The sequence below is a fragment of the Cloeon dipterum genome, chromosome 2 (genome assembly GCF_949628265.1).
Source record: "Cloeon dipterum chromosome 2, ieCloDipt1.1, whole genome shotgun sequence".
Taxonomy (NCBI): Eukaryota; Metazoa; Arthropoda; class Insecta; order Ephemeroptera; family Baetidae; genus Cloeon; species Cloeon dipterum.
The window spans coordinates 19,071,490-19,095,073 of NC_088787.1; the positions used below are offsets into that span (position 1 = coordinate 19,071,490).

Below are 23,584 nucleotides of genomic sequence, written 5' to 3' on the forward strand. Positions count from 1 at the left end.
TCGTTTCTCCCTTCAGGCTGGGGGCGGGGGATGAACTAAGAAATGGGTTTAACCATCAAAAGGCAAACGTACGTACGACCTACACCATGATCAGTTGTTATATCAACAAAATAATTTTCTTTCATAGTTCAATTTTTTAATCACACTGAGACTCGGACTATAATTTATATTTTAAATTTTAAAACAAATTTTGGTCCGGCAGTGATTTTCAACAGCAAGAATTCTCGCAATTTTATTGCTTGAGAACTATTAATAAATAATAGAGGCCACTTCGATAGTAATAATAACAACCCTTTATTTTGCAACTAAAAAATAAATTAACTTCAAAGCAACATTTTTATCTTTGTGTTGGTGAGTTGCTAAACAGCAGTGTAGTTGAATTGGGCAATGTTGATGGCGTCACAGAGTCGAATGACAGTGACAGGGTAGCTGTAGCTCAGGTAAAAAATTAGTCGTCTCCGCAGTTGGATGAAAGTATAATATTATATAATATGCGTTGAATCAGGTGCGTACATTTTTCAGGTGATCTACTGTGCGATCGTTTTGTGCGCGCCTTCGTGACTCTACGATGTTTTGCTGAAGTCGATTTATTTAATTTCTATAAACTCCGTTTCGTCTTTTTTAAATTTCTTTTTAATTGGGCTGAAATCACAATCAGAGGTCGATCGTGTATGTCTCATATCTATCTCAAGTCGCAAGTAGAGGTCTTACTGTTAGCTGCGTAATTTTATAAAATATTTCATCAGGTGGAATCTGCGTTTTATCGAGTCAGAGTTCAAAGGGCCGCAACCATACCAGCCTGAGCCGCCAGATGGAACGTCGATCGTGCCACCCAACTTCAATGATGAAAATAGAGAGGAACGGTCGAGATATGTAAGCAGATCGTTTAATTATTAATCACAGATAAAGGTAAGTTATAATATGATTTTGTTGCAGTTTGATATAGCCAAGTGTGATTTTTTGGTTGACTTGAACACTTCTCGTTTGACAAAATTAGAGCCGATTTACGCCGATGACAAGGCAAAATGGGATTTAATTATCTCAATACCGTATCTTGATAATGAAAGGTGGGTTTTTGATTCACACAGGCTATCACGACACTAATTTTGATTATTTGCAGATCTCCGAAACTTCTCCGAGCTTTCTACATTCCTTATTTGACGGAAGAATCGTGCACATATGCGTCGTGCCAGTTGCTCAAAAAAAGAGGGAAACCCCAAACCAGATGGAGAGCTAAATCGTGATATTTTTTCTAGGTGACTTGGAACAGGAAGCAAAATAATTAATTGTTTCCCAAAATTGCTTATAATTAAGCTGCCTTATTGTTGCTTTCAGTTGTTACGATATTGATTTTAAAAATTTCCTCGTTTAACACATTAAATTAAAAACAGCAAAATATAAGCACAACTACTGTAATATATTATTGTTTGGTATAACCTTGGTTGGTGGATGTGAAACTGCATTATTAGAGATACGTGTGTCCATGCTTTATTTCATAAATCTCATCACGCTTTCTGTTTTTATTTACAAATTCGCATTACATCGGTGGTTGAGCCTGGGAACATCTGCACAGATGACTTGGGCTGAGCATTTTTGCCGGATCCAGATCAACCACTGTCGTAATCTATCCTGTACTTGTCGCGCACCTGAAAAATAAAACCGAATTTGTCTGGGTAGCCAAAATAAATTAATCTAATCGACACCAGTGAATGACTGAAGCTTATTATCAAAAGTACAAATGAGTCTAAATTTTTTCAATTAATTGAAGCGAGAAACGCACAAATTGGTAATCATTATTACCTTTCCGCCAATCTTTCCTCTGCCATACTGACGCCCTTCTGAGAACCCAGCATCCCAGTCAGACCGAATGATTCTGTCATCCAACCTGGTGCCGTTGATGTATCTCATGCAGGCTTCGGCATCAGCACGGTTGTAGTATCTGCATTAATGAATATTTTTAGATTCTCAAATATTCGTAGGAATTAAATAATGGAATCTCACTCTATGAAACAGTAGTCACACAGGAAGTCCTCTTGTACTTGTCCAGGCCCATGACAACTCGCTTTACGTCCCCGCACTTGGAGAAATGTTCATAGATATGCTCCTCAGTGGTGTAGAACGACAGATTGCCTATGTACATGGTGGTGGAGTTGTGAAGCAATCGCTCCTGCTCCGTGCGAGAGCCCTGAAAGTACGCGATTAATTTATTTTGGATTAAATAATAATTGACAATGGTTGTTTACTTTGAAATGTTGGTCACGGTTAGAGCTGAGATCCACTGACGGCATCACTACTTTAGCTGTCTTCATGTTGCCGGCTTCCAGCGTTTCCATGCTTTTCTTATCCTGAAATAAAGAAATGACGCGTTTGTATAAACTGATAGTGAAAAGCAGGCAAATGAGTGTCTCCGTTTACTCAGCACTTCGCAATAATTTCAAGTACACTCAAGATAAATCAGCACTTATCACGAAAATCTTTCAAAATAAGTGCACTGGTTTGAAATAACTTTTTGCACCACAAGTCAAGAAACAAAAAGCAGGGTAAACAAAAATACACTTCTTGATCAATCAATACTATAAAAAGAAACATGACTCATGAAGTTTGCAAGAACAAAAACTAGGTCTAGAATAAACTCGCCATTTTTTTTTTTAAATTCTTAACAAGTCATAAAACAACCCTGCTTGAAAAAGTAATCGTTGTAGCATACCTGCTGGGTGAGGCGTGAAGCCAACACGGGCAAACTGTCTGAGACGAGTTGGAACTCGTCTTGGTGCAGATTCATGCAGCAGTTTGAAGTGGTGGCCAGGGCAGCTCTTTGGGCGTTGATGCTGAAGAAGTCTAGATACATCAGGCAGGAAGAGACGCCACGAGCTTGCAAAATGGCCTTGCCATGACGTCTTGAGAGCATTTCTAAGGCAGTCAAACTCTGCTCTGCCACATCCATGCACTGGATAACTTGCAACTTCTCAAGGAAGCAAGGGACCGCATCAACAACAACCACCGAAGACCGTGGGAGAGCTTCCATCATGTAAGTGAGAGCTCGACAAGCATGGTTCATCTGGGGGATGAAGTTAATAAAAAAACTGCTTTAAAAAGGACACGCACGATAGCTCACCATGTCAAAGTTGTGTTCCATGGAGAGAAGATTGATCAGGGCAGGCACGACCTGCTTGATGGGGAAACCAGCAAGCGTGTCCTCATTGCCCATTACCAGCGTTTGGCACATTTCGATTACGGCCGAGAGTTGAACAGTTTCATCAGTGCTCTGGAGTCCAGTGAGTAGTTGCTGCACCTTAGAGTTGGAGCTGCTAGAGCCTCCACTCACCCCAATGCCCCCCCTGTTTAAGAGGTGTTGCATCCTGGGACCGAGTGCACCAAACAAATGTGGTGGTAGACCTCTTGACTCCAGCAAAGCCTGCAGGCGACCGACCTGAGGAAATGATAGGAGTTTTTGAACACACTTATCAAATAACTGTTATTGCAAATAGGCCATAACAAAATGTTGTGACCTAGTGAACCAACTAAAGGAGAATCATTTCGAAAACAAAAGCAAAAGGTTAAAGTTTCCTTGGCGCAACTAATGACATCTAGGCAGAATTAACAGAACTTACGCTTACTATTATTTACAGTTAAGAGTTAGGAACTCAAAAAAGTCAGAGAAATGGTAGAAGAAGTGCATGCGGTATCAAAAAGAGCAGGGAACTGCTGGCGAGAAATTTTAGGCCCACTATATAAAGCAAGTACTAGCTTGAGCCATGAAAGCAAATACATAATAATTCTGTTCTCTGAGCGAGCAATAGACAATAAACACTGTGTTGCCGAGAAAAGCAATAATATTATGCCCCACATCAGACACCAACTGCCCGAGCCGAACGAAAGAAACCAAACTTAAAAGAGATCTATTGATTCGCCAAGAGGTAGTTGCACATACTGAGCTTGCAGTTCGCGCCAACAATTGGCTGCTGCTGCCGCTTGAGTTTGACTGCAGGAGCATGGTAGACGTGCTAGTGCAGCTGAGGCCCACCTCACTGTCATCACTTTCGCTGTCGGCCGCTGCGGCGGCCGTGGCCGCCGCAGCAGCGGCACTGCTGGCTGAGGCGGCTCCTCCCTGCTGAGCGGATCCTGCGGTTGCTGCTGTGGCCAGGAGAGACGGTCCTCCGCTGGACGACGCAGACAACAGCGGTGGGAGAAGCGGCGGAGACGTGGCCCTCGCTGCCGAAGAGGCTGCTGCTTCTGCCAGTCCTTCCCAGCCACCACTGTCCCCTCCTGAGGATGCGTTCATGATGACCGAATTGTCGCCGGCCAGAGGATGAGAGCTGGATGAGGATGACGAAGGACCAGGAGCAGCCGACGAAGTCGACTGAGAGGATGAGGCCAGAGGCAATTTAGTGCCTCCTCGCGACGTACGCCGGCCACTGTTCAACATAATCGATTTTTCTTTTTTAAATTTAATTCCAATTCACGTAAGAAAGCAGCAATGTTATTTATGGTAATTACAAGGCCATCAATTTGCTAAAAAAATTTGTTATGATTGAGCAAGCTCACCAACCAATTAATTAAATAGAAATCAAACCAAGACTAACCTGCTGCTGGCACAGGACCCCGTGGTTGTTTTGCTTCTCGAGCTTCGCCTCAGGTTGTCCTTCGACCCACCTGACTGCTGCTGCTGCTGAGAGGGCTGCGGACCGACCTTGCTACTCTTATGGTGTTTTTCAGAGGCGGTTGACTCGTAGCTAGCCAGGTATGGAGATGCGATCGAGGCCCTGGTGCGGCCTCGGCTGTTGCTTCGAGACTTGGCTGAGCCCGCAGAGAAGGAGCGACGGTGTACTGTGGGAGGGTAATATTCTGGAGGGGGCACCGGCACCTCCAAGGGCACTGGCTCTTGGCTCCCAGGCAGCAAACGCACCTGGTTACGCAATGGGTACTTTCTTGTTGGAGCCGTTTGATTTGGCACCTGGGGGGTTGACTTTTTGTTGACTGGCTGGGAAGTGAGGGATGAAGTCGAGCCCAATGAATTCGTGGACAGGCCTCGTTTACGACTGGAGTCACCACTAAGCAACTTCCTTCTGTAAAATAATAATTACAACCAAATTTCAGACACTAGCTGTCAACAGGAAACGATAAGAGGATATCAGCTAAATTTGCCGCAAAGATATCTGACTCACAATGCAACTGTGGAGTTTGTGGCAGCGCTGCTGGCTATTGTGACAGCGCGTCTGTTCCGTTCAGTATAGTTGTGCTTGGAGCGTCTAATTGTGAGGTGCTAGTGGCTGTGGCTGAGCTTGATGGCTTAGTTTTTGGGTATGCACCGGTACTATGTTTTCCTGGAAACGTAGGACGATTGAAATAAAGTATGCGGATTTAAAAAAGAAATTTCACCTGGCTGTGTTAAAGAGGTACTACTAGCGTGGGATTTTTTAGTTGACGCTTTCTTGCTTTTAGAAGCTTTGGCGCGACTCTTGTCGCCTTCTGAGACAAAATAAAACAAATTTTAATAAACAAAAAACATCCGTGGCAAAGATCAAACCTGTGTGACTTGAGGATTGGTCAGCAGATGGGGCGGGAGCAGTCTTGCTGCCCCTGCTCGAACTGCGTCTGGAGGCCGAGGAGGTTGCGGGCGCTGCTGCGCGGCCCCGCTTGCCCCCGGGGTCCTCCTTCTTTGAGGCTGTGCTGCTGGCTATGCCGCCGCCTGCTTCTCTGCTAGGCTCCTCTTGCGGCTGTGCTGGCCACGAGAGGGTGACTCTGAGGATGGCACGGCCGGCCTGGAGCCGTGCTGCTGCTGGTGGCCTGTTTGCTGAGTCGAGGAGCGAATTTGCGCGAGTGTCGCGTGTTGAGAATTTGTGTGATTTTAATAAAAGGCTAATTAAAATTTTGAATGTAAAAGTAGAAAAAAGAAGTATTTATATATTGTAGGTGTTCTAGTTAGAACACTCCTTGGCCCCATCTTTGTGACACAACATATCGGTATAATTTTTGAAGAAATTAAAGCAAATTATGCACTGATATTTTTTCTTCCCTCGATGATTTTCGTGCATATGGGATGTTATAGAACCCAATTTTTTAAAGTATTTATGACACCATGGGCACTTCCAGTCTCCAGTTTGCTTGTTACACGGGGCCATTATTTTTATGGTGACGAGGGGCTGAAAATGTATTTCAATAACTTCAATACTTTATACTTAATATATATGCAAATGATTTCGTTTTTAAATTTTATAAAAAAATAGGTCCTAAATATCCTATAAAACATATTTAGCTGAATATAATAATGCTTATAAAACATTTATCTTCATAAATTTGAATAAACCATCAATACTTACACTTGGTGTGTTTGCGACCTCTGACGATGATGGAAATTTTTTTTACGATACAGAAACGAATTGTGAAAATTTGATCGCATATAACGCCAACATTGCGTGCGTGCCATTGACATTCTGTTCTACATAGATATTATTCGATAGTTTCCAATCGAATTGCATGGAATGGAATGTCGAGACAAGTTCAAAGTTTGGAGATGAAATTTTTAGGTGACTCTTTTATTTGCTTTAAGTACTTATATTGTTAAATAGATGTAGAAATTTGAAGCTCGTGTAATGGGGGACGCTGTCAAGATTTACACATGTGCAATAAGATATTTTCTTATATTTAAGAGAAAAATTGAAAAAGGCAAAAGTAATATTTGTTATATCCCAAATATCCACTCAGGTATTTCATGAATGTGAGCACGCAGAGAGTGCGAAGTATGAAATAAATTAGTCTATCTCTAGCAGTCGAACTGAGCAGTTCTTTCATTTCTCCTTCCCGACCACCCCGCAACAACATGCATTTCAATATTAAAAATACCCTAAGGAAAAGATTTAAAATAAAGAAAATTTACTAATGATTGTTCTCAGTGAGGTTAGTTTTTTTAATCGATCCTTGCTATTCAACCACCCGAATTAATTTCCTAGCAGGAAAAATTATTTTGTCAAATATTCTCAAGGAATTTAATTTTATTTTGCTGAAGCTTCTGTGGCCCAACTGCATTTAGGTGCGCTTGTAACATAATTAACTTCATCTATTATTCTAAGGTGAGCTCGTTTATTTTGTGCTAAAACTGATATACAACTTCTTGGGTAAGCATATTGAATAAAACACGCAAATTTACTTTAAGTTTAATTTAATTGTGAAACAAATTTATTGGTACAGAGATTATATCACAATTTAGAAAAGCAGATTTTATATACACACCGAGTGCGAGGGTAGCTCCAGCAGGGCCATTCAAAGATGTGCAAACGGCGTGGGACAAAAATGCATTTGTTAATGATAGGTTGATTGATCTTTGGTTCAGCCCAGCATTTGCTTCATGCTACCAACAGCAACCCAGCCAGAGCGCCCGCACCTTCCACTCCAAAAAATCATTCCTACCAACAACACTTTCCTGGTTTGCTTCAAGTTATGTACACGTCTTTCTTATTATTGTAGCCTTATGATCAACACAAACAATTATCGTAGTACAATATTCAGAAAGATGGATTTTACACACGATGATGACCTTCCTTCATCAGGCCAACTTGCAAGCAAAATCTGGCATAATCAAACGCAATACTTCATTCAAAATCAAACACAAAAGAGGAAAAATCTGATCTGTTCAGTCAGCGTTTCGTAAAAAATGAAATCTACACCTGATTTTGGCGATCTAATTTGATGATGCTGTTGCTCACGATGGTTTAATTTTGTTTACTCGGTTTTTTCGGCCTATTTCGACTTGGAGACCTTCTATCACACTGTCCATCAGGCAAATCTTAGCTTCAAATAATAGTGTTTGATACGGATCAGCAAAGCAATAGTGCCCCAACTTTGACATTATCATGCAGCCCTTGGCGAGGAGGAAACCAAATGCAGAAAAAAAAGAAAAAAACAGTGGTAAATCCTTGGGACAGAGATAGACAGACAGACAGACAGACAGACAGGAGGATGCTTATTCCATGGTGGCATGCTAGACTAGGAGGTGATAGGAAGCTAGAGTTGACCTCGGAGTACAAATGGAAAGTCTTTTGAATCTTCCGTCTGCAAAAGAAACACAGTGCTAATTTCAAGATATGCGCTTTTTTATTGCTGCTGAGACAAATACCCAGTCTAGGAGAGATGGAAAGAGTGCTGGCCCTCTTGGGCAGCCACTTGGAGCTTGGCCCTCATAACTTCAATGGACGAATAATCAGGCAACTTCAGGTAGTTCACACAGGTCATGACGGAAGGCAGGAAATCATCAGGGTCCATGTTTCCTTCCAGGGTTTTGCGCACAACGGTCAAAGGTGGATTCAGACTTTTAAAACCTACAAGTGAATAATAAAAAGAAATAAACTTTTTTGAAAGAGATAATATTTTAAAATGGACAAACCTCCAACGGGAAGGCGGGGAGATCCAGTGACGAACTGCAGGAATTTCCGCTGCTCCTCTTGATTGTAGCTGGAGAGGATTTCAAAGAGGAACCTGATCGCCCTCGAGTCGGGTGTGAAGCCGTGGTCAGGCCGACAGCACTCCATCAGTGTCTTGATGTCCCAAGAGCCGGTGCCGGCGGGACCCATGGGCGAGCCACAGAAAACGGCCTCCAGCTCCTCGGGATAGAAGAGACGCAAGTGCTCGAGCGGGAAAACGGCCTCAAATCCGTCGCGAAGGGCTTCCACCTGCTTGTTGATCCCTTCGTTCAGGAACCAGTGGCATACCAGCTACAAAAAAAAACACAATTAATTACACTGTATATGGGTTGTGATAATGTGAGGGCGAAAAATAACCTCAAATTAACTCTTCAGTTTTTAGATAAGTTCTCTTTCAGGTTCAATAAAGGCCTTAACAAAGTATGGGACTTAATGCTACCCAAAGGGTTAGTAATAATATTAGATTTTTGGGAGAGTGTGACCTGCAGGTTTCGAGAATTGGAGGTGCAAAAGTTGAAAAGGGTATATTTGAGTTAAGCTGAATAGGAATGAAATCAATATTGAACGATTGGCTGATATGTTCAATTGTGTCATGATTTGGGTCACTCCAGAGGTAAGGAAGGACCATCAGAACAGGAAAGAAATCGAATCCTGGCGTCAGGGTAGCCCTCTTGGATTGGTGCTATTAAAATCCCTTGCGTAGCCACTTTAACGACACCTGACAGGATATGTATAGGTTCGATCTGCAAGATTTGCACATTGTCAGAACGGAACTTTCAAGAGCTTTCAGCATAATATGTGCAGTTTGACCTTGACTCAACCCTAAGAGTGCATTCCAGATACTACGGGATAAGATTCTGGCCACATCAGAGTGTTTAATGAGTATAAAAGCACGTTCCAAGGAAATAATATCAACCGATCGTGAAATTTTGATATTAATCCCTAAACAGATGAACTAAAAAACGCTCTTTTTCAACCTTTGACCCTTTGTAACTCGAAACCTGCAGGTTTCTCGGTCCCAAATATTTATAAGAATACTTTACTATAAGAACACTTCATTTTTCAGTTATACCTGGAACTCTTTTCGAGTTACATACAAAAATAATAAAATATTTAGTTTCAATTCGCAATTAAATAATTGACAAAAGTTATTTTTAAGCAATGAAAGAATTCCAACTCACCTTAATGTACGAATCAAGATTGTGGATGGTGACGTTAGCGTCTTTGCCTCCTTTCTTAAGCTCAACGTTGGGGTATCCAGGCAGAGTGAAGTCGAGTCCGAGGTCAGCTACAGGACAGCCGTCAAGCGTTAACTTCTCCTGCGACTCCTTCCTCTGCATTGCACTCAGGGCCGAGTCCTTGTCGATGTTGGCGTACTGCCGGGCCAGCGGCTGCAGACGCGCCAGGGTGGTGTGCACCGACGGGGTGACAAAGGCCAGGTCGGGTAGGCTGAGCATCGACTGCTCGCCCAGCAACACTCGGTACAGCGTCTGGCTGAACGGCATGTCCAGCATGCGCGAGTCCATCACTGCTTTGGCCATCAGCCGACCGAGGAAGCGATACTTGGCCTTGATGCGCGCCAGCTGCACCACTTTGGCGTTCTTGCTCAGCGGCATCGGGAAGAGGCCCGTTGCCGAGTGCACATATTGCGTCTGGCCGTCGACGCCGCCAGACACTGCTTCACCCAGCCACAACTCCAGGTCAGCTCGCTGCAGCTCTCGCGAAACCAAAGCGTAAAATTCCAGGGTTGGACCAAGACCAGTTCCAACCTGAAAGATTAAGAATTTTTAAATCATGAGATTCACATTGAGATCTTTAGATAGAGAAATCCTATGAAACGTTGTAAAATTAAACTCAGTATTTAATTGGTGCAATCTAGGGAACAAACTAAAAACAATGTTTTTTACCAAAAATAATCATGCTTGTCTCTTAATTCCATGCATAATAGAAAATTTACAATAATAATATTATTGGTAAAATTGTTCAAATTTCCAAGGAAATCACCACTAACGTCAACTCTAAATATTATGAAAATAACCTTGCTATTATATCTACATTGCGCTTTTAATTTAAATGTACATAGTTTAAAGCTCACCTCATTCTCGTATTGCACTTCCAAGAGAGCACGCGAGGTTGCCAAATCCTGCACCACTTGTTCAGCCTGCCTGAGAATGTCGGACCGCGAGACGGTCCTCTTGCGTCTATCGAGGCGCGGAGTCACCCTTTCGTGTGCCTCAGCAGAGTTCAGTTCAGGAGAGGCTTCAAGGAGGCGTTGCAGGGCTCTATCGCGGTCGAAGGAAGTCGCATAGAAGAGCAGCTGGCGCACCTCAAAGGGGAATAGGAACGGGCACGCCGAGGCAACCTGCTGCAGCCAGGCAGGGAGGTTGCCGGTCATTATGACAAGCGGGTCCTGAAGTTGGCGCGAGGCCTTGGCGGAGATCTTGTTGCTGATGAACTCCTGCTGCGGGAGGAGGGATTTGCTGAAAGGCAGCTGGTACAGGGTGCCCCAGTAACGGCTGAGCGCGTGCAGCACGCGCAGAAGGCACAGCACGTCCAGGGAGGCATCGTTGATTGTGACGTTGTCTGGCAGGCGCGGGTGCAGGAACTGACTTAACGGGCACGCAGGCGGCCGCAAACCAGATTCCTTGCTGCGTCTGCAATGAGAAAAATTATTCGCTTGAATATTTATTCTGTCGAGATATCGGGAGACCTAGAACTCTTTTTCCCTGTTAATTAAAAAAAATAAAGTTAGAACGTGACTTTTGAGTTGAAACTACAGCTAAAAATTCTAAAATTGTGCTAAATAATTTCAAGGAAACTAAGTAACTAATTTTTGCCTGGCTTATCATCCTAACTACAAATACTAATGGTTATATAACACTCACCTAGAACTGCTCTTAGAAGAGCTTTTCCCCTTGCGGTGGTGTCCACTGGAGGGTGTGGCGGAGGAGGTGCTAGCCAATGGTTGAGAACCTGTGCGGCTGGAGGAAGGCACAGAAGGCCCCTCTTCAGGCGCTGGCCGATAGTAGATGGTGTGGGTTTGGACCCAAAGACCTGCGTTGCCCAGGGGGACCTCCGAATCAGTGTCTGTTTCAGACTGGTCGTTGGCGAAGGCCGGGTTGTTGCTGAACTGACGCACAGCTTGGTACACAGTCATGTTGTAAGGCAGTGGGTTGTCTCCAATCAGGAACTGCAGCTTGTGACGCGCGTTGGTTTGGCTGATCACCACGGCAGCCAGGGTGTCGTCGATGTCCTCCTCCGTTTCGTCATCAGAGTCCACGGTGTCCTTCTCCCGGATCCTGCCGTAGCCTCTGACCACCAGGTATCTCTCGATTGCCTGCACCAAGGCGAGAGGATCGATCTTCACGGTGCCACCCTTCCATTGTTTCAGGGAGTTGCATGAAGGATGGCGTTGCAAATTGCACTAAAAATTTGGCGAAGTTAGAAAATAACCATGTTTTGAGATGAAAAGCTCACCTTGAGTTGATGAGTATTGAAGAACTTGAGGGCACTAGTGCCTCCTGCCCGTCCAGCACTGGTTCCCGTTGGCAGATCGTGAACTTTGACTGGGAACTGCTCAAGCTGGGCAATGCACCCACCAAGTTTGGCGACCAAAGCAGAGAAAGCAGCGATGGTGCCAGCATCCGATGGCATTTCCTGCCACTCAGCATCCTTCTGCAAGAAAACATATAAACATAAGAAATAATTTACATGCTTCGCGAAGCACTTCAACTTACAGGGCAGCTTGCAAACACGTTGAGGAACACACGGAGTTTGAGATCTCTAGGAGGATGCGGTTTCTGGTCAAGCGAGTCTTCGCTTGTATCGACCTCGATATTGTTATTGTTGTTTTGCGAGGTCGACTGCATCACCTGCAGTTGTGACTGAGGGTGCGCCTGCGCCTCTTGGTTGGGATCGAAAGTGAGGTAGTGCAGGAGGGCGTTAATGAGACCGCTGTGGTTCACCTCAAATGGAGATATGTCTGAGGTGAGTACAATGTCTTTGAGCTCAGCAAGAGCAACGTCACCTTGCCAGGGCTGCAATAATAATAAGCATGAGTTCCATTATATTTTAACACAAATGAGACAAAATTAAGCTCAACTTATTTTTCATGACAAAAATCAATCAAAATTGCATAGTTAGATTTATGATCTAGTCGTAGTCAATCTAACTCACCTGTGATTGGAGTCTCTCGATGGCTTGTGTGAGTTTAGAGAGAACATTGAGTGCAGGGTGAGCTCCATTGGTCTCATCATTATCAAAGTACATGGCCACAAACTTCTGCGCTTGTTCCCTGACCCAGGTGCGCGCCTTTTCCTTGTTGCCGGCGGCTATTCCACCAACGCTACACGACTTGTTGAGGTTGGAGATGGAATTATCCTTGTGTCTGTGGTCAGAGTGACCATTGTGGGTCGCACCGAAGGCGGACGCGGCTGAGGCAGTGGAGGAGCCCATGCTTGCGGTAGAGCGGCCCCATCGAGCCGGATTGAGACTTGCAAGGAAGCTTGCTTTAGCACCAGAGAATCTTGAGCGACTTGGGGTTCCACTTCCGCCGCCGCCGCCTGAGCCGAGCAGCGAGAATGGATCGGGGCTGCTGTTGCTACTACTTGAGGCTATGCTGCTGGGGGTTCCTGTGCGATTGCTGCCCGAGCTGCTTGGCGAGTTTCCAGAGAATGGTTTCACTGAAATCAAAATAGATTCTTCAGTTGTGTGTCACAGGGGCAAGCAAACAATTTTCAATTGGACTTAATTGAAAAATGCCAACTTTAGCAATATAATTTTTACTATTATAAGATTGAGAGAATCTTTGACCAAAATTCAATATTAATTATACAAATAATTACCTTTGAAGTACCCTGAGGGAACATTGGATTGAAATGAAGATGATGGCACACTTGAACTTGAAGAGGCAACGTCGTCTTGACGAGCTTTTCGGCTGGACGTGGCACCACTGCAGCGTTTTCCACCAGGTTTTCTGCGTTTCAAGACATCACCCAAGACTCTGCAAGCGACATTAACACACCGCGTAAAAAAGCAATTAATTCTTACATATTTCCAGACGGTTGGGCGGCTACTTCAGGATCGAGAGGCTCCATCAAATTCCTGGCAACAAGACTCTGTAGCTCAGTAGGTGCACTAATTTTGTTCAGCTTCTCTCCCGCGGGACTGGCGCTGTTAGAGGAGCCAGCCCCAGGCGTTTGAGGAAGGGGAGACTCGGCAAGATGCCTGATTTGGTGCATCACGCCCTCACGGCGGAAGTGCACGCCGAACTCTGCGGGAAGCTTCGCCATCAACAGGTACGCCATCTGCAGCGCGCCGACCACGATCCTCAGATCCTGAGAGGCCAGCATGCCAGCCAAGTGACTGGACACGACTTGGTTGCGGAGAACCTCCTTCAGCAGGTCCGCCGACGCAAAGTGGACCATGCGGAGAAGTGCCTTGAGGCATTTGCAGCGGACCGCGGGCCCAGCAGACGACGAGTACACTTCGTATAGAACGGAGAACAGCGACCTGATGAATCCAGCGGCCAGCTCTCTGTCCTCTTCTGAATCAGCGTCCATCTTCACGTCAGGAGAGCCAGGCGTGCCGGTGGCACCGCCGAGTCCTCCAACTGGCAGCACGCGCCTCATAACAGGTCTGGAGGTGCCAGTGTCCTCATTGATTTGCTGCATGGCGTGGAAGTCGATCGTGTAGGTTCTGCCCAGCGTTGACAGACTGATTTCGTCCTCGCCGGCCTGGTGGGCCGCTTCGATGATCCTTGAATCCATCGAGTTGTAAGAGTGCCACAGTTCCCTGTCGTCTCGCCACTGCCAAGTGACCGCATCCTGCGCCACTGGCACGGGTCTCTCAATGAGCGAGTCCACAGAGAAGAGACCGTCGGTGGGCAGGCGAGGCATCAACTCGCCGATCAAACAAGTGATTTCATACAGCTCTTGAGGACTTCTGGTGACCAGCTCAACGTCTTCGTTGTTAGAGACAGTGGTGGCGTTGCCCGTGAGCAGAAAGAGTAGAGTGTCGGCGACGTTGTGGCGCAACAGTTCTCTCGCTAGGGATGGGCAGTTGGCACACATAACAGACAGCATTCGCAGAACGGTGATGAAGGTGCCAGTGGAAATGATCTGTGGCGACACCACAAGGATGCGTTGGAGGTTGGCCAGCAGCTCAGTGCTGGCGATGGTTTGCAAACGACTGGCATCCAGCTGGAAGCTATCAACCAACCTGCTGAAGGCCAGGCACACGCTTTCTATGCTTTTCTTATCCTGAAATAAAGAAATGACGCGTTTGTACAAACTGATAGTGGACAGCAGGTAAATGAATGTCTCCATTTACTCATCACTTCGCAACAATTTCAAGTACACTCAAGAGAAAATCAGCACTTATCACGAAAATCTTTCAAAATAAGTGCACTGGTTTGAAATAACTTTTTGCACCACAAGTCAAGAAAACTGTCTTAAAAGTAGGGTAAACAAAAATACACTTCTTGATCAATCAATACTATAAAAAGAAACATGACTCATGAAGTTTGCAAGAAGAGAAACTAGGTCTAGAATAAACTCGCTATTTTCTTTTTTTTAAAATTCTTAACAAGTCATAAAACAACCCTGCTTAAAAAAGTAATCGTTGTAGCATACCTGCTGGGTGAGGCGTGAAGCCAACACGGGCAAACTGTCTGAGACGAGTTGGAACTCGTCTTGGTGCAGATTCATGCAGCAGTTTGAAGTGGTGGCCAGGGCAGCTCTTTGGGCGTTGATGCTGAAGAAGTCTAGATACATCAGGCAGGAAGAGACGCCACGAGCTTGCAAAATGGCCTTGCCATGACGTCTTGAGAGCATTTCTAAGGCAGTCAGACTCTGCTCTGCCACATCCATGCACTGGATAACTTGCAACTTCTCAAGGAAGCAAGGGACCGCATCAACAACAACCACCGAAGACCGTGGGAGAGCTTCCATCATGTAAGTGAGAGCTCGACAAGCATGGTTCATCTGGGGGATGAAGTTAATTAAAAAAAACTGCTTTTAAGAGGACACGCACGATAACTCACCATGTCAAAGTTGTGTTCCATGGAGAGAAGATTGATCAGGGCAGGCACGACCTGCTTGATGGGGAAACCAGCAAGCGTGTCCTCATTGCCCATTACCAGCGTTTGGCACATTTCGATTACGGCCGAGAGTTGAACAGTTTCATCAGTGCTCTGGAGTCCAGTGAGTAGTTGCTGCACCTTAGAGTTGGAGCTGTTGGAGCCTCCACTCACCCCAATGCCCCCCCTGTTCAAGAGGTGTTGCATCCTGGGACCGAGTGCACCAAACAAATGTGGTGGTAGACCTCTTGACTCCAGCAAAGCCTGCAGGCGACCAACCTGAGGAAATGATAGGAGTTTTTGAACACACTTATCAAATAACTGTTATTGCAAATAGGCCATAACAAAATGTTGTGACCTAGTGAACCAACTAAAGGAGAATCATTTCCAAAACAAAAGCAAAAGGTTAAAGTTTCCTTGGCGCAACTAATGACATCTAGGCAGAATTAACAGAACTTACGCTTACTATTATTTACAGTTAAGAGTTAGGAACTCAAAAAAGTCAGAGAAATGGTAGAAGTGCATGCGGTATCAAAAAGAGCAGGGAACTGCTGGCGAGAAATTTTAGGCCCACTATATAAAGCAAGTACTAGCTTGAGCCATGAAAGCAAATACATAATAATTCTGTTCTCTGAGCGAGCAATAGACAATAAACACTGTGTTGCCGAGAAAAGCAATAATATTATGCCCCACATCAGACACCAACTGCCCGAGCCGAACGAAAGAAACCAAACTTAAAAGAGATCTATTGATTCGCCAAGAGGTAGTTGCACATACTGAGCTTGCAGTTCGCGCCAACAATTGGCTGCTGCTGCCGCTTGAGTTTGACTGCAGGAGCATGGTAGACGTGCTAGTGCAGCTGAGGCCCACCTCACTGTCATCACTTTCGCTGTCGGCCGCTGCGGCGGCCGTGGCCGCCGCAGCAGCGGCACTGCTGGCTGAGGCGGCTCCTCCCTGCTGAGCGGATCCTGCGGTTGCTGCTGTGGCCAGGAGAGACGGTCCTCCGCTGGACGACGCAGACAACAGCGGCGGGAGAAGCGGCGGAGACGTGGCCCTCGCTGCCGAAGAGGCTGCTGCTTCTGCCAGTCCTTCCCAGCCACCACTGTCCCCTCCTGAGGATGCGTTCATGATGACCGAATTATCGCCGGCCGGAGGATGAGAGCTGGATGAGGATGACGAAGGACCAGGAGCAGCCGACGAAGTCGACTGAGAGGATGAGGCCAGAGGCAATTTAGTGCCCCCTCGCGACGTACGCCGGCCACTGTTCAACATAATCGATTTTTCTTTTTTAAATTTAATTCCAATTCACGTAAGAAAGCAGCAATGTTATTTATGGTAATTACAAGGCTATCAATTTGCTAAAAAAAATTGTTATGATTGAGCAAGCTCACCAACCAATTAATTAAATAGAAATCAAACCAAGACTAACCTGCTGCTGGCACAGGACCCCGTGGTTGTTTTGCTTCTCGAGCTTCGCCTCAGGTTGTCCTTCGACCCACCTGACTGCTGCTGCTGCTGAGAGGGCTGCGGACCGACCTTGCTACTCTTATGGTGTTTTTCAAAGGCGGTTGACTCGTAGCTAGCCAGGTATGGAGATGCGATTGAGGCCCTGGTGCGGCCTCGGCTGTTGCTTCGAGACTTGGCTGAGCCCGCAGAGAAGGAGCGACGGTGTACTGTGGGAGGGTAATATTCTGGAGGGGGCACCGGCACCTCCAAGGGCACTGGCTCTTGGCTCCCAGGCAGCAAACGCACCTGGTTACGCAATGGGTACTTTCTTGTTGGAGCCGTTTGATTTGGCACCTGGGGGGTTGACTTTTTGTTGACTGGCTGGGAAGTGAGGGATGAAGTCGAGCCCAACGAATTTGTGGACAGGCCTCGTTTACGACTGGAGTCACTACTAAGCAACTTCCTTCTGTAAAATAATAATTACAACCAAATTTCAGATACTAGCTGTCAACAGGAAACGATAAGAGGATATCAGCTAAATTTGCCGCAAAGATATCTGACTCACAATGCAACTGTGGAGTTTGTGGCAGCGCTGCTGGCTATTGTGACAGCGCGTCTGTTCCGTTCAGTAGTTGTGCTTGGAGCGTCTAATTGTGAGGTGCTAGTGGCTGTGGCTGAGCTTGATGGCTTAGTTTTTGGGTATGCACCGGTACTATGTTTTCCTGGAAACGTAGGACGATTGAAATAAAGTATGCGGATTTAAAAAAGAAATTTCACCTGGCTGTGTTAAAGAGGTACTACTAGCGTGGGATTTTTTAGTTGACGCTTTCTTGCTTTTAGAAGCTTTGGCGCGACTCTTGTCGCCTTCTGAGACAAAATAAAACAAATTTTAATAAACAAAAAAACATCAGTGGCAAAGATCAAACCTGTGTGACTTGAGGATTGGTCAGCAGATGAAGCGGGAGCAGTCTTGCTGCCCCTGCTCGAACTGCGTCTGGAGGCCGAGGAGGTTGCGGGCGCTGCTGCGCGGCCCCGCTTGCCCCCGGGGTCCTCCTTCTTTGAGGCTGTGCTGCTGGCTGTAGATGCCGCCGCCTGCTTCTCTGCTAGGCTCCTCTTGCGGCTGTGCTGGCCACGAGAGGGTGACTCTGAGGATGGCACGGCCGGCCTGGAGCCGTGCTGCTGCTGGTGGCCTGTTTGCTGAGCCGAGGAGGCGCCTGCTGCCCCGCCGCCGACGGACCAAGATGAAGTAGCTGCTAACCCCCCGCTGCTCCACGATCTGCTAGGTTGCTCGGCCATAGAAGCTCGGCTCGCAGTGGCGTGCACACAACATTCCACGGTTCACACCTGAGTCTGCAACAACAACGAGCCAAGTATCAGCACTTGAGCGAGAGATAAGTTTAATGCTGGCGTAGCAATGTTTGTTTTGAAATATCGTGTTGATGTTTTCATACCCATCACATTTGACGCAAACCATCGCTTATTTAGAATGGCAAACATTAACCGGCAAGAGAGTTGCAAAATTTGAAGAAGGTCAGAAAAGGTATTGATTGCACCCGCATGAATCCCTTAGTGACTCGATACCGATTGCAATAACTTATTTTTTATTCTATTTCTGTTTCTATATTAATTTGATCGTCGCCAGTTGAAAAAAAAATTAATCGAAAATCTTGAAGCCAAAATTATTTACTGTTTCAGTGAGATATCAACAGCGTTATCAGTTTTATATTCTTAGTTCCTGATAAAATATTTAAACTTCCAGAGTGAAATTGAGAAAAATAAATATTTCCAAAGATGTCATCAATTTGAGCCACAATCCTTTGTGAAACGACGATTATCGGACTGTGTGAATTGATCTCATAAATTATAAACTAATTATTATTTCTACTCATGCGCGTTTTTGAGCCAAGGTGATATAATGCCCATATTGATCACTGCCTCCGTTGGTTACCTAAATCTGTAAATAAGCAAAATAAGCGGAATAGCTAAGCTGAGATGAAAACAAGCTGCATTTGGCTAGTTGGAAGGCTTTATGGATTTTTGTAATATTTCGTCGGTACCATCCGCCGCACCAAGCAAATCGTCGGGGGCAACCACCACGATCACTACGCCCTCTGCGTGAGCTGTGTCACCGCTCGACAAACAAGACCACTGTCGCTTCGCTTGGCGATTTAAAAATGGACTCTCTCGCGAATTTCGGCACATCCGAAAGGGTTGGCCGCGACTGAGCTGCGACGCGAGGCCGACAGTCCGAGAGCGTTCGTTGGCCTGCTCTTAAGCAAAAGCTCGCTCGTGGACTCAAGGCCGAAAAAAATAACTTGAATTAAACAAGTAACAAAATGGAGTCGACGACCACAGCCTCAGTCAATGTCACAATTGCTTCCGCGATCGATTCGATGACTGAATGACTGGCGAAGCGAAATCACCAAAACTCGAAAAGCGAACCCTGCGGGGACTGGCGCGGCCCGTCACCAGCGGGGGTGCCAATTAGCAGACCCCGCTTCCTAGTTTGCAGCCATTTTAAAAGTATCCGATATCAGAGGCTCGAGAGATCGGATGTAAACACCTCGCTGGGGGCCCGCAAACCTGGGCCCAGGGCCCCGGACGCGAACTAAGGACCCACTCTGTCTATTGGGACGAGAAATGGGCCCCTAGGGCGCTGGTTACGGTCTGGGCGAGTGCCAGAGTCGATGATTTACAGTCGACAAAATGATAACCTTGAAGAGCCAAGTAGGAGCCCCCTCCAGGGGGCGGGTGGCCCCCAGTTATTACAAGAAGTCAAAATGTTAATTACCAAGTGGAGAGCAACGCAAGTCTTCCTCAGAAGAAGCAAATCGGAGGCGAGAAGCGCTTCGACAGCGAGAAAATGGTTTCCATTCGCGTGTGCACGCAAACGCAAGCAAGCAAGGTAAGTGAGCTCTCGTCAGCTGGCCTTTGCAGAGTGAGCAAGCAAACGCTGTTCTCTCTCTCTCTCTCACTCTCGATCGGGACCTTCTATAGTGCGGGCCTCGGAATCGGAAGTAATGATTTTCTCTCAGTTCGCGCAGCTTTCGTCGAATTGTTTAAACGAGTCGCCGTTATCGACCAAACTAATCAAGAGTTCACTTCAAAGTGAAGAAAAAAAATAACAATCCTCCTTAAGACAATAATGGACATTGAAAACTAACGTATTATTATTTTACTACAAAATGCAAATTTAAGCTCGCCATCATTTTTCGAGTTTATAAGCGATTGTTGAGTTGAGGGCTTAACTCTGACTATGAGCCTCGTTTGGGTCTTCACTAATAACTAAATCGGTGTTGTGCATAAACAATAAATTCAAGATTACAGAATTTGGGAGTAAACTAAAAACTTATCAAAGTAAGAAATAGTAGAACATCCACGTGAACCGGTTTACTGGTGAATAATTTACAAAAATCAATTCAAATTAAATTTACAAGACTAGCTTTATTTAATAAAATTATCAGTGCAAGGTTTCTTGACGCATAAGCAAAAGCTGCAAATTATTTTGTGCACATTTTGAGCAGATATATACACCATCTAGCCTATTAAAATTCCCACTGAAAGGTTAGCAACCAAAGAATATAAATTAGTCTTAAACTTTTTAACTTTTTAAATTATCTTCAGCATAAATGACAAAATATTGAGGGTCATTCTGAGAAAATGATGAGTTTTAGTTCAAATTTTTAAAAACAAACAAATATCTGAAGTAAAAATAATTTATCTTGAGTCATTAAATATTCAAATGCGTATGAAAGACCGGTTGGCGTCTGCTTTCATGTACTATCATCACTAACGGGAAGACACCCGGTTTTTTATATTTTCCGACCGCTCCATAAAAACTGATATAAACGACCCGTTCCCCAGCGAAGCAAGACGGCCCCTGATAGAGGCATCCCGACCCCAGTACACATAACACATACGCACAGGCAGATCCCCTCTATTGATCTACAGCCAATGGCATTGCACATACACACGGGCTGTTGGACAAACAACACCTTTTTACTCTAAATTTCCACATTTGCCCTGAACTAAATGGGTCTAAGGGTGGTTCAAATAGGACAGTCAACCAGCGATTTTCCAGCAGCTGGTTGCCTGCTATGTGTCGTCACTCGCTCCCTTGTTACTGGGCAGGAAACGTACTCTCCGTTTGATGGCACCTCCCGAAATCGCTCGTGGCGCAGCCAAAAGATGCCATAGCCACACTAAACAAGCCCATTAATTTCGCTGCAACGTGACTTCCGCCGAGAATGTAAAAAGTAAAATTGCAGCAAATGTAATCCCATTGAAGTATTTTAGAGCCTCTTTTATCAAACTTAGAGACTGAATTATATTTAATTTCAAAAATTCTTAAAATAAAACCGATGGATAGTAATTATTTTAGGGTTGTGCCTGTTGCGTTGGGTATCAAAAACAAAAAAAAGTACGTGAGGGAAATCACTTAAGTTGATGAGAAATAAACATTTACTTTTTACTCGTCGTGATGTCTTTTCACCTGTTCATTAACTACGTATGAGGAAACCTGGCTGTTTAATGATAAAATTATAAAGAATAAAAATGAGTCGCACATGCTGCGCTTTGCCCAAATGTTGAGTATGTTTTAGTTTGGTTAGTATATTTTAAAATCAATTAAATATTTTAATATGTAATTTTGCTACAAACATACTTCTGTGGCACTTTGTTGTTTGAAGAAAATTTAAAACAAATATTGCAGATAGTGGGTTTTGCCCCCTGAGTGTGCGCAAAATTATGGGCACTGCGAGAGCAATTTGCGCAGAAATGAAAACGATTTTTAAAAATGTGGGACTGTTTCGAATCACTTAAGAAATAATCTTGGTATTAGCAGATAACAATTTTAATTTCAACAATATTTTCTGCGAAAGCCCTTGGTAATTGAAGCCGTCTACAGATGGCGCCACTGTATATTTGCGTATTCATGCTACTGTTTATTTAAACCCTAAAAAAATATATTTTGATGTGACGAAAACCAAAATCAGTTCAACCGAACGTCGCAGTAACGAGAAAACTAATTTTTTGGAAATAAAAATTCTTAGCTGACGTGTCTGCGGCGATTGGCTGAACTGATTTTGTTTTCAGCGCATCAAAAGAAATAATAATTAATAACAATATATACTTTGCGTTTAAAATAAGGATTGTTAGAAAAATATTGATAAGATATAATCAAAAAACATAATTCACTAATAGCCATAAACCAATAAGTTTAGTCTTACAATTTGTAACGAAATTCAATTTAAGTGTTTTCATATTCCTGCACGTCATTACCAACAAATTAATTTTACAACACCTAATACGAAGTAAGCAGTGCTCTGTAATAAGCACATACGCACAATTTAAATTTGCAACGTTCACGATTGCGTACTTGTTCTGCAAATCGTGTATGTATGTAAGTAAACACTAGAGTCGAGCCTTGTTCTTCGCAGCATAATGTTATGCAAGAAAAGCAGCGCCACGCATAAAATATTGAAGACACGTCAAGATGTTTGATATGAGAGAAAGAGAAAGATAATACCACATTATAATCATGTTATAATCCATGGAATGTAAAAATTAATTTATAAGGGCCGTGATTATGTACTTTCCGTTTTTGAGTGACTTACTCAGTAAGGCGCAAGTGTACGCATCAGGAGAATTCCTCGCAACGAGTGGAAGTGGAGGGATAAAAGTTTCATTTATACAACGAATTTGAGTATAATGCACGTATTACGTACATAATACTATGTAGTATGTAATACTCAACATTGCTCAACAGGACACAAGATGTCTAAATTCCAATAGCGACACCAAAGGATCGGCATTTTTCTGCAGAAGTTCGGGCTTTCTGAACGTAAAGCCACCCAAAAATTACGCAAAATAGTCCAAGTTCTGACATGATTCACACGAACTTTAGCAACGAAATCGATTGCAATTAATCAACCAAAATTGCTGGATGCCTCGGCCCTGAACCGCACATTTTGGCAAAGATTACGTGCCTTAGAATGCTTGGATCGACGAAAATAATGCATAAACAGAAAACAGATGCTATGATTGAGCGATTACGGGTTAAATTTCGCATGATTAAGAAGCAGAACCCACCTTAAATAGCTATTTTTCGAAGAACTTATGTCACACTTGACGACAATCAACCATTACAGCTGCAGGAATGGAAAATGTGGTAAGCCGCGATCCGATTGGTCGACCGTTCTGAAGAATATAGGGACTTCATTGGCTGACCGAAAATTTATAGACACAGCAGACACAATGCGGGAAAGTCAGGAGTTTAGCTGATCGTTTTCATTTCTACTTAATAATAATAATTTTATTGTAAGTTTTAATGTTTTAAAAGATTATCGTCGTTGACCGATTTCATTTCACTCATAATATTATTATTCGCTTAAACTAATTTTATTCTCTTAGTTAATGAAATAACTTTTTTTCCATTATGCTCAGCGCATCATCCTTTGCGCGCTATTATTACGCGGAAAGTAAAAAAATCTGACTCATCATTCTCCTGAGAAAGGAAATCTTGAACTCGCTTTACTCACTTCTGATAAAGTGGCAGACCAGTAGCAGAGGATGAGTATGTTTAAATAGGTACAAAAATTTCATATAAATATTATATATTTATATTTCAATGAATAATTGGAAT

General features: G+C 44.2%; 2 protein-coding genes and 2 long non-coding RNA genes across 9 annotated transcripts; 1 reads left to right on the top strand and 3 right to left on the bottom strand.

Annotated features, from left to right (window-relative positions):
- Positions 1 to 73: 73 nt before the first annotated feature.
- On the top strand, positions 74 to 1,407 carry LOC135935908 (uncharacterized). 3 transcript variants are annotated; one of them, XR_010574261.1, is made up of 4 exons: positions 74 to 440; positions 506 to 873; positions 937 to 1,067; positions 1,121 to 1,407. It is a non-coding gene; the product is annotated as an uncharacterized LOC135935908 (long non-coding RNA). The 3 variants fall into 3 exon arrangements; XR_010574262.1 differs by having other exon boundaries at positions 75 to 440; positions 523 to 873; XR_010574260.1 differs by having other exon boundaries at positions 75 to 873.
- A 393-nt stretch (positions 1,408 to 1,800) lies between these two features.
- On the bottom strand, positions 1,801 to 5,061 carry LOC135935906 (E3 ubiquitin-protein ligase TRIP12-like). Its single transcript, XM_065478538.1, has 7 exons — positions 4,584 to 5,061; positions 3,932 to 4,415; positions 3,116 to 3,430; positions 2,708 to 3,058; positions 2,244 to 2,345; positions 2,002 to 2,185; positions 1,801 to 1,939 (listed from the first exon to the last, which is right to left on the bottom strand). Exons 2-6 carry the CDS (start codon positions 4,280 to 4,282, stop codon positions 2,003 to 2,005), a joined length of 1,302 nt encoding a protein of 433 aa, XP_065334610.1. The 5' UTR covers positions 4,283 to 4,415; positions 4,584 to 5,061; the 3' UTR covers positions 1,801 to 1,939; position 2,002.
- A 317-nt stretch (positions 5,062 to 5,378) lies between these two features.
- On the bottom strand, positions 5,379 to 5,933 carry LOC135935907 (uncharacterized). The gene is made up of 2 exons (XR_010574259.1): positions 5,528 to 5,933; positions 5,379 to 5,469 (listed from the first exon to the last, which is right to left on the bottom strand). It is a non-coding gene; the product is annotated as an uncharacterized LOC135935907 (long non-coding RNA).
- Positions 5,934 to 7,142: 1,209 nt separating this feature from the next.
- On the bottom strand, positions 7,143 to 23,131 carry ctrip (E3 ubiquitin-protein ligase ctrip). Of its 4 annotated transcripts, none has more exons than XM_065481488.1 (19): positions 23,032 to 23,131; positions 17,868 to 18,291; positions 17,719 to 17,805; positions 17,507 to 17,663; positions 16,925 to 17,407; positions 16,273 to 16,756; positions 15,460 to 15,774; positions 15,050 to 15,400; positions 13,467 to 14,677; positions 13,262 to 13,419; positions 12,594 to 13,099; positions 12,155 to 12,454; positions 11,895 to 12,092; positions 11,303 to 11,841; positions 10,513 to 11,071; positions 9,599 to 10,186; positions 8,381 to 8,708; positions 8,114 to 8,315; positions 7,143 to 8,049 (listed from the first exon to the last, which is right to left on the bottom strand). In XM_065481488.1, the coding sequence occupies exons 2-18, from the start codon at positions 18,235 to 18,237 to the stop codon at positions 8,119 to 8,121; spliced, it is 6,831 nt and encodes a 2,276-aa protein (XP_065337560.1). In that variant the 5' UTR covers positions 18,238 to 18,291; positions 23,032 to 23,131; the 3' UTR covers positions 7,143 to 8,049; positions 8,114 to 8,118. The 4 variants fall into 4 exon arrangements, with proteins under 4 accessions (XP_065337560.1, XP_065337561.1, XP_065337558.1 ...); XM_065481489.1 differs by having other exon boundaries at positions 16,366 to 16,756; positions 17,719 to 17,808; XM_065481486.1 differs by having other exon boundaries at positions 17,719 to 17,808.
- Positions 23,132 to 23,584: the final 453 nt, after the last annotated feature.

Excerpts from the sequence above, each read along its gene's own strand:
- LOC135935906 (XM_065478538.1), bottom strand. The coding sequence starts at position 4,282 with ATGAACGCATCCTCAGGAGGGGACAGTGGTGGCTGGGAAGGACTGGCA. Across the intron at positions 3,059-3,115 it reads TGGAACACAACTTTGACATG|ATGAACCATGCTTGTCGAGC; the intron begins GTGAGCTATCGT and ends TTCATCCCCCAG. Across the intron at positions 2,346-2,707 it reads CTTCACGCCTCACCCAGCAG|GATAAGAAAAGCATGGAAAC; the intron begins GTATGCTACAAC and ends TCTTTATTTCAG.
- ctrip (XM_065481486.1), bottom strand. The coding sequence starts at position 18,237 with ATGGCCGAGCAACCTAGCAGATCGTGGAGCAGCGGGGGGTTAGCAGCT. Across the intron at positions 14,678-15,049 it reads CTTCACGCCTCACCCAGCAG|GATAAGAAAAGCATAGAAAG; the intron begins GTATGCTACAAC and ends TCTTTATTTCAG. Across the intron at positions 10,187-10,512 it reads AAGTGCAATACGAGAATGAG|GTTGGAACTGGTCTTGGTCC; the intron begins GTGAGCTTTAAA and ends TTAATCTTTCAG.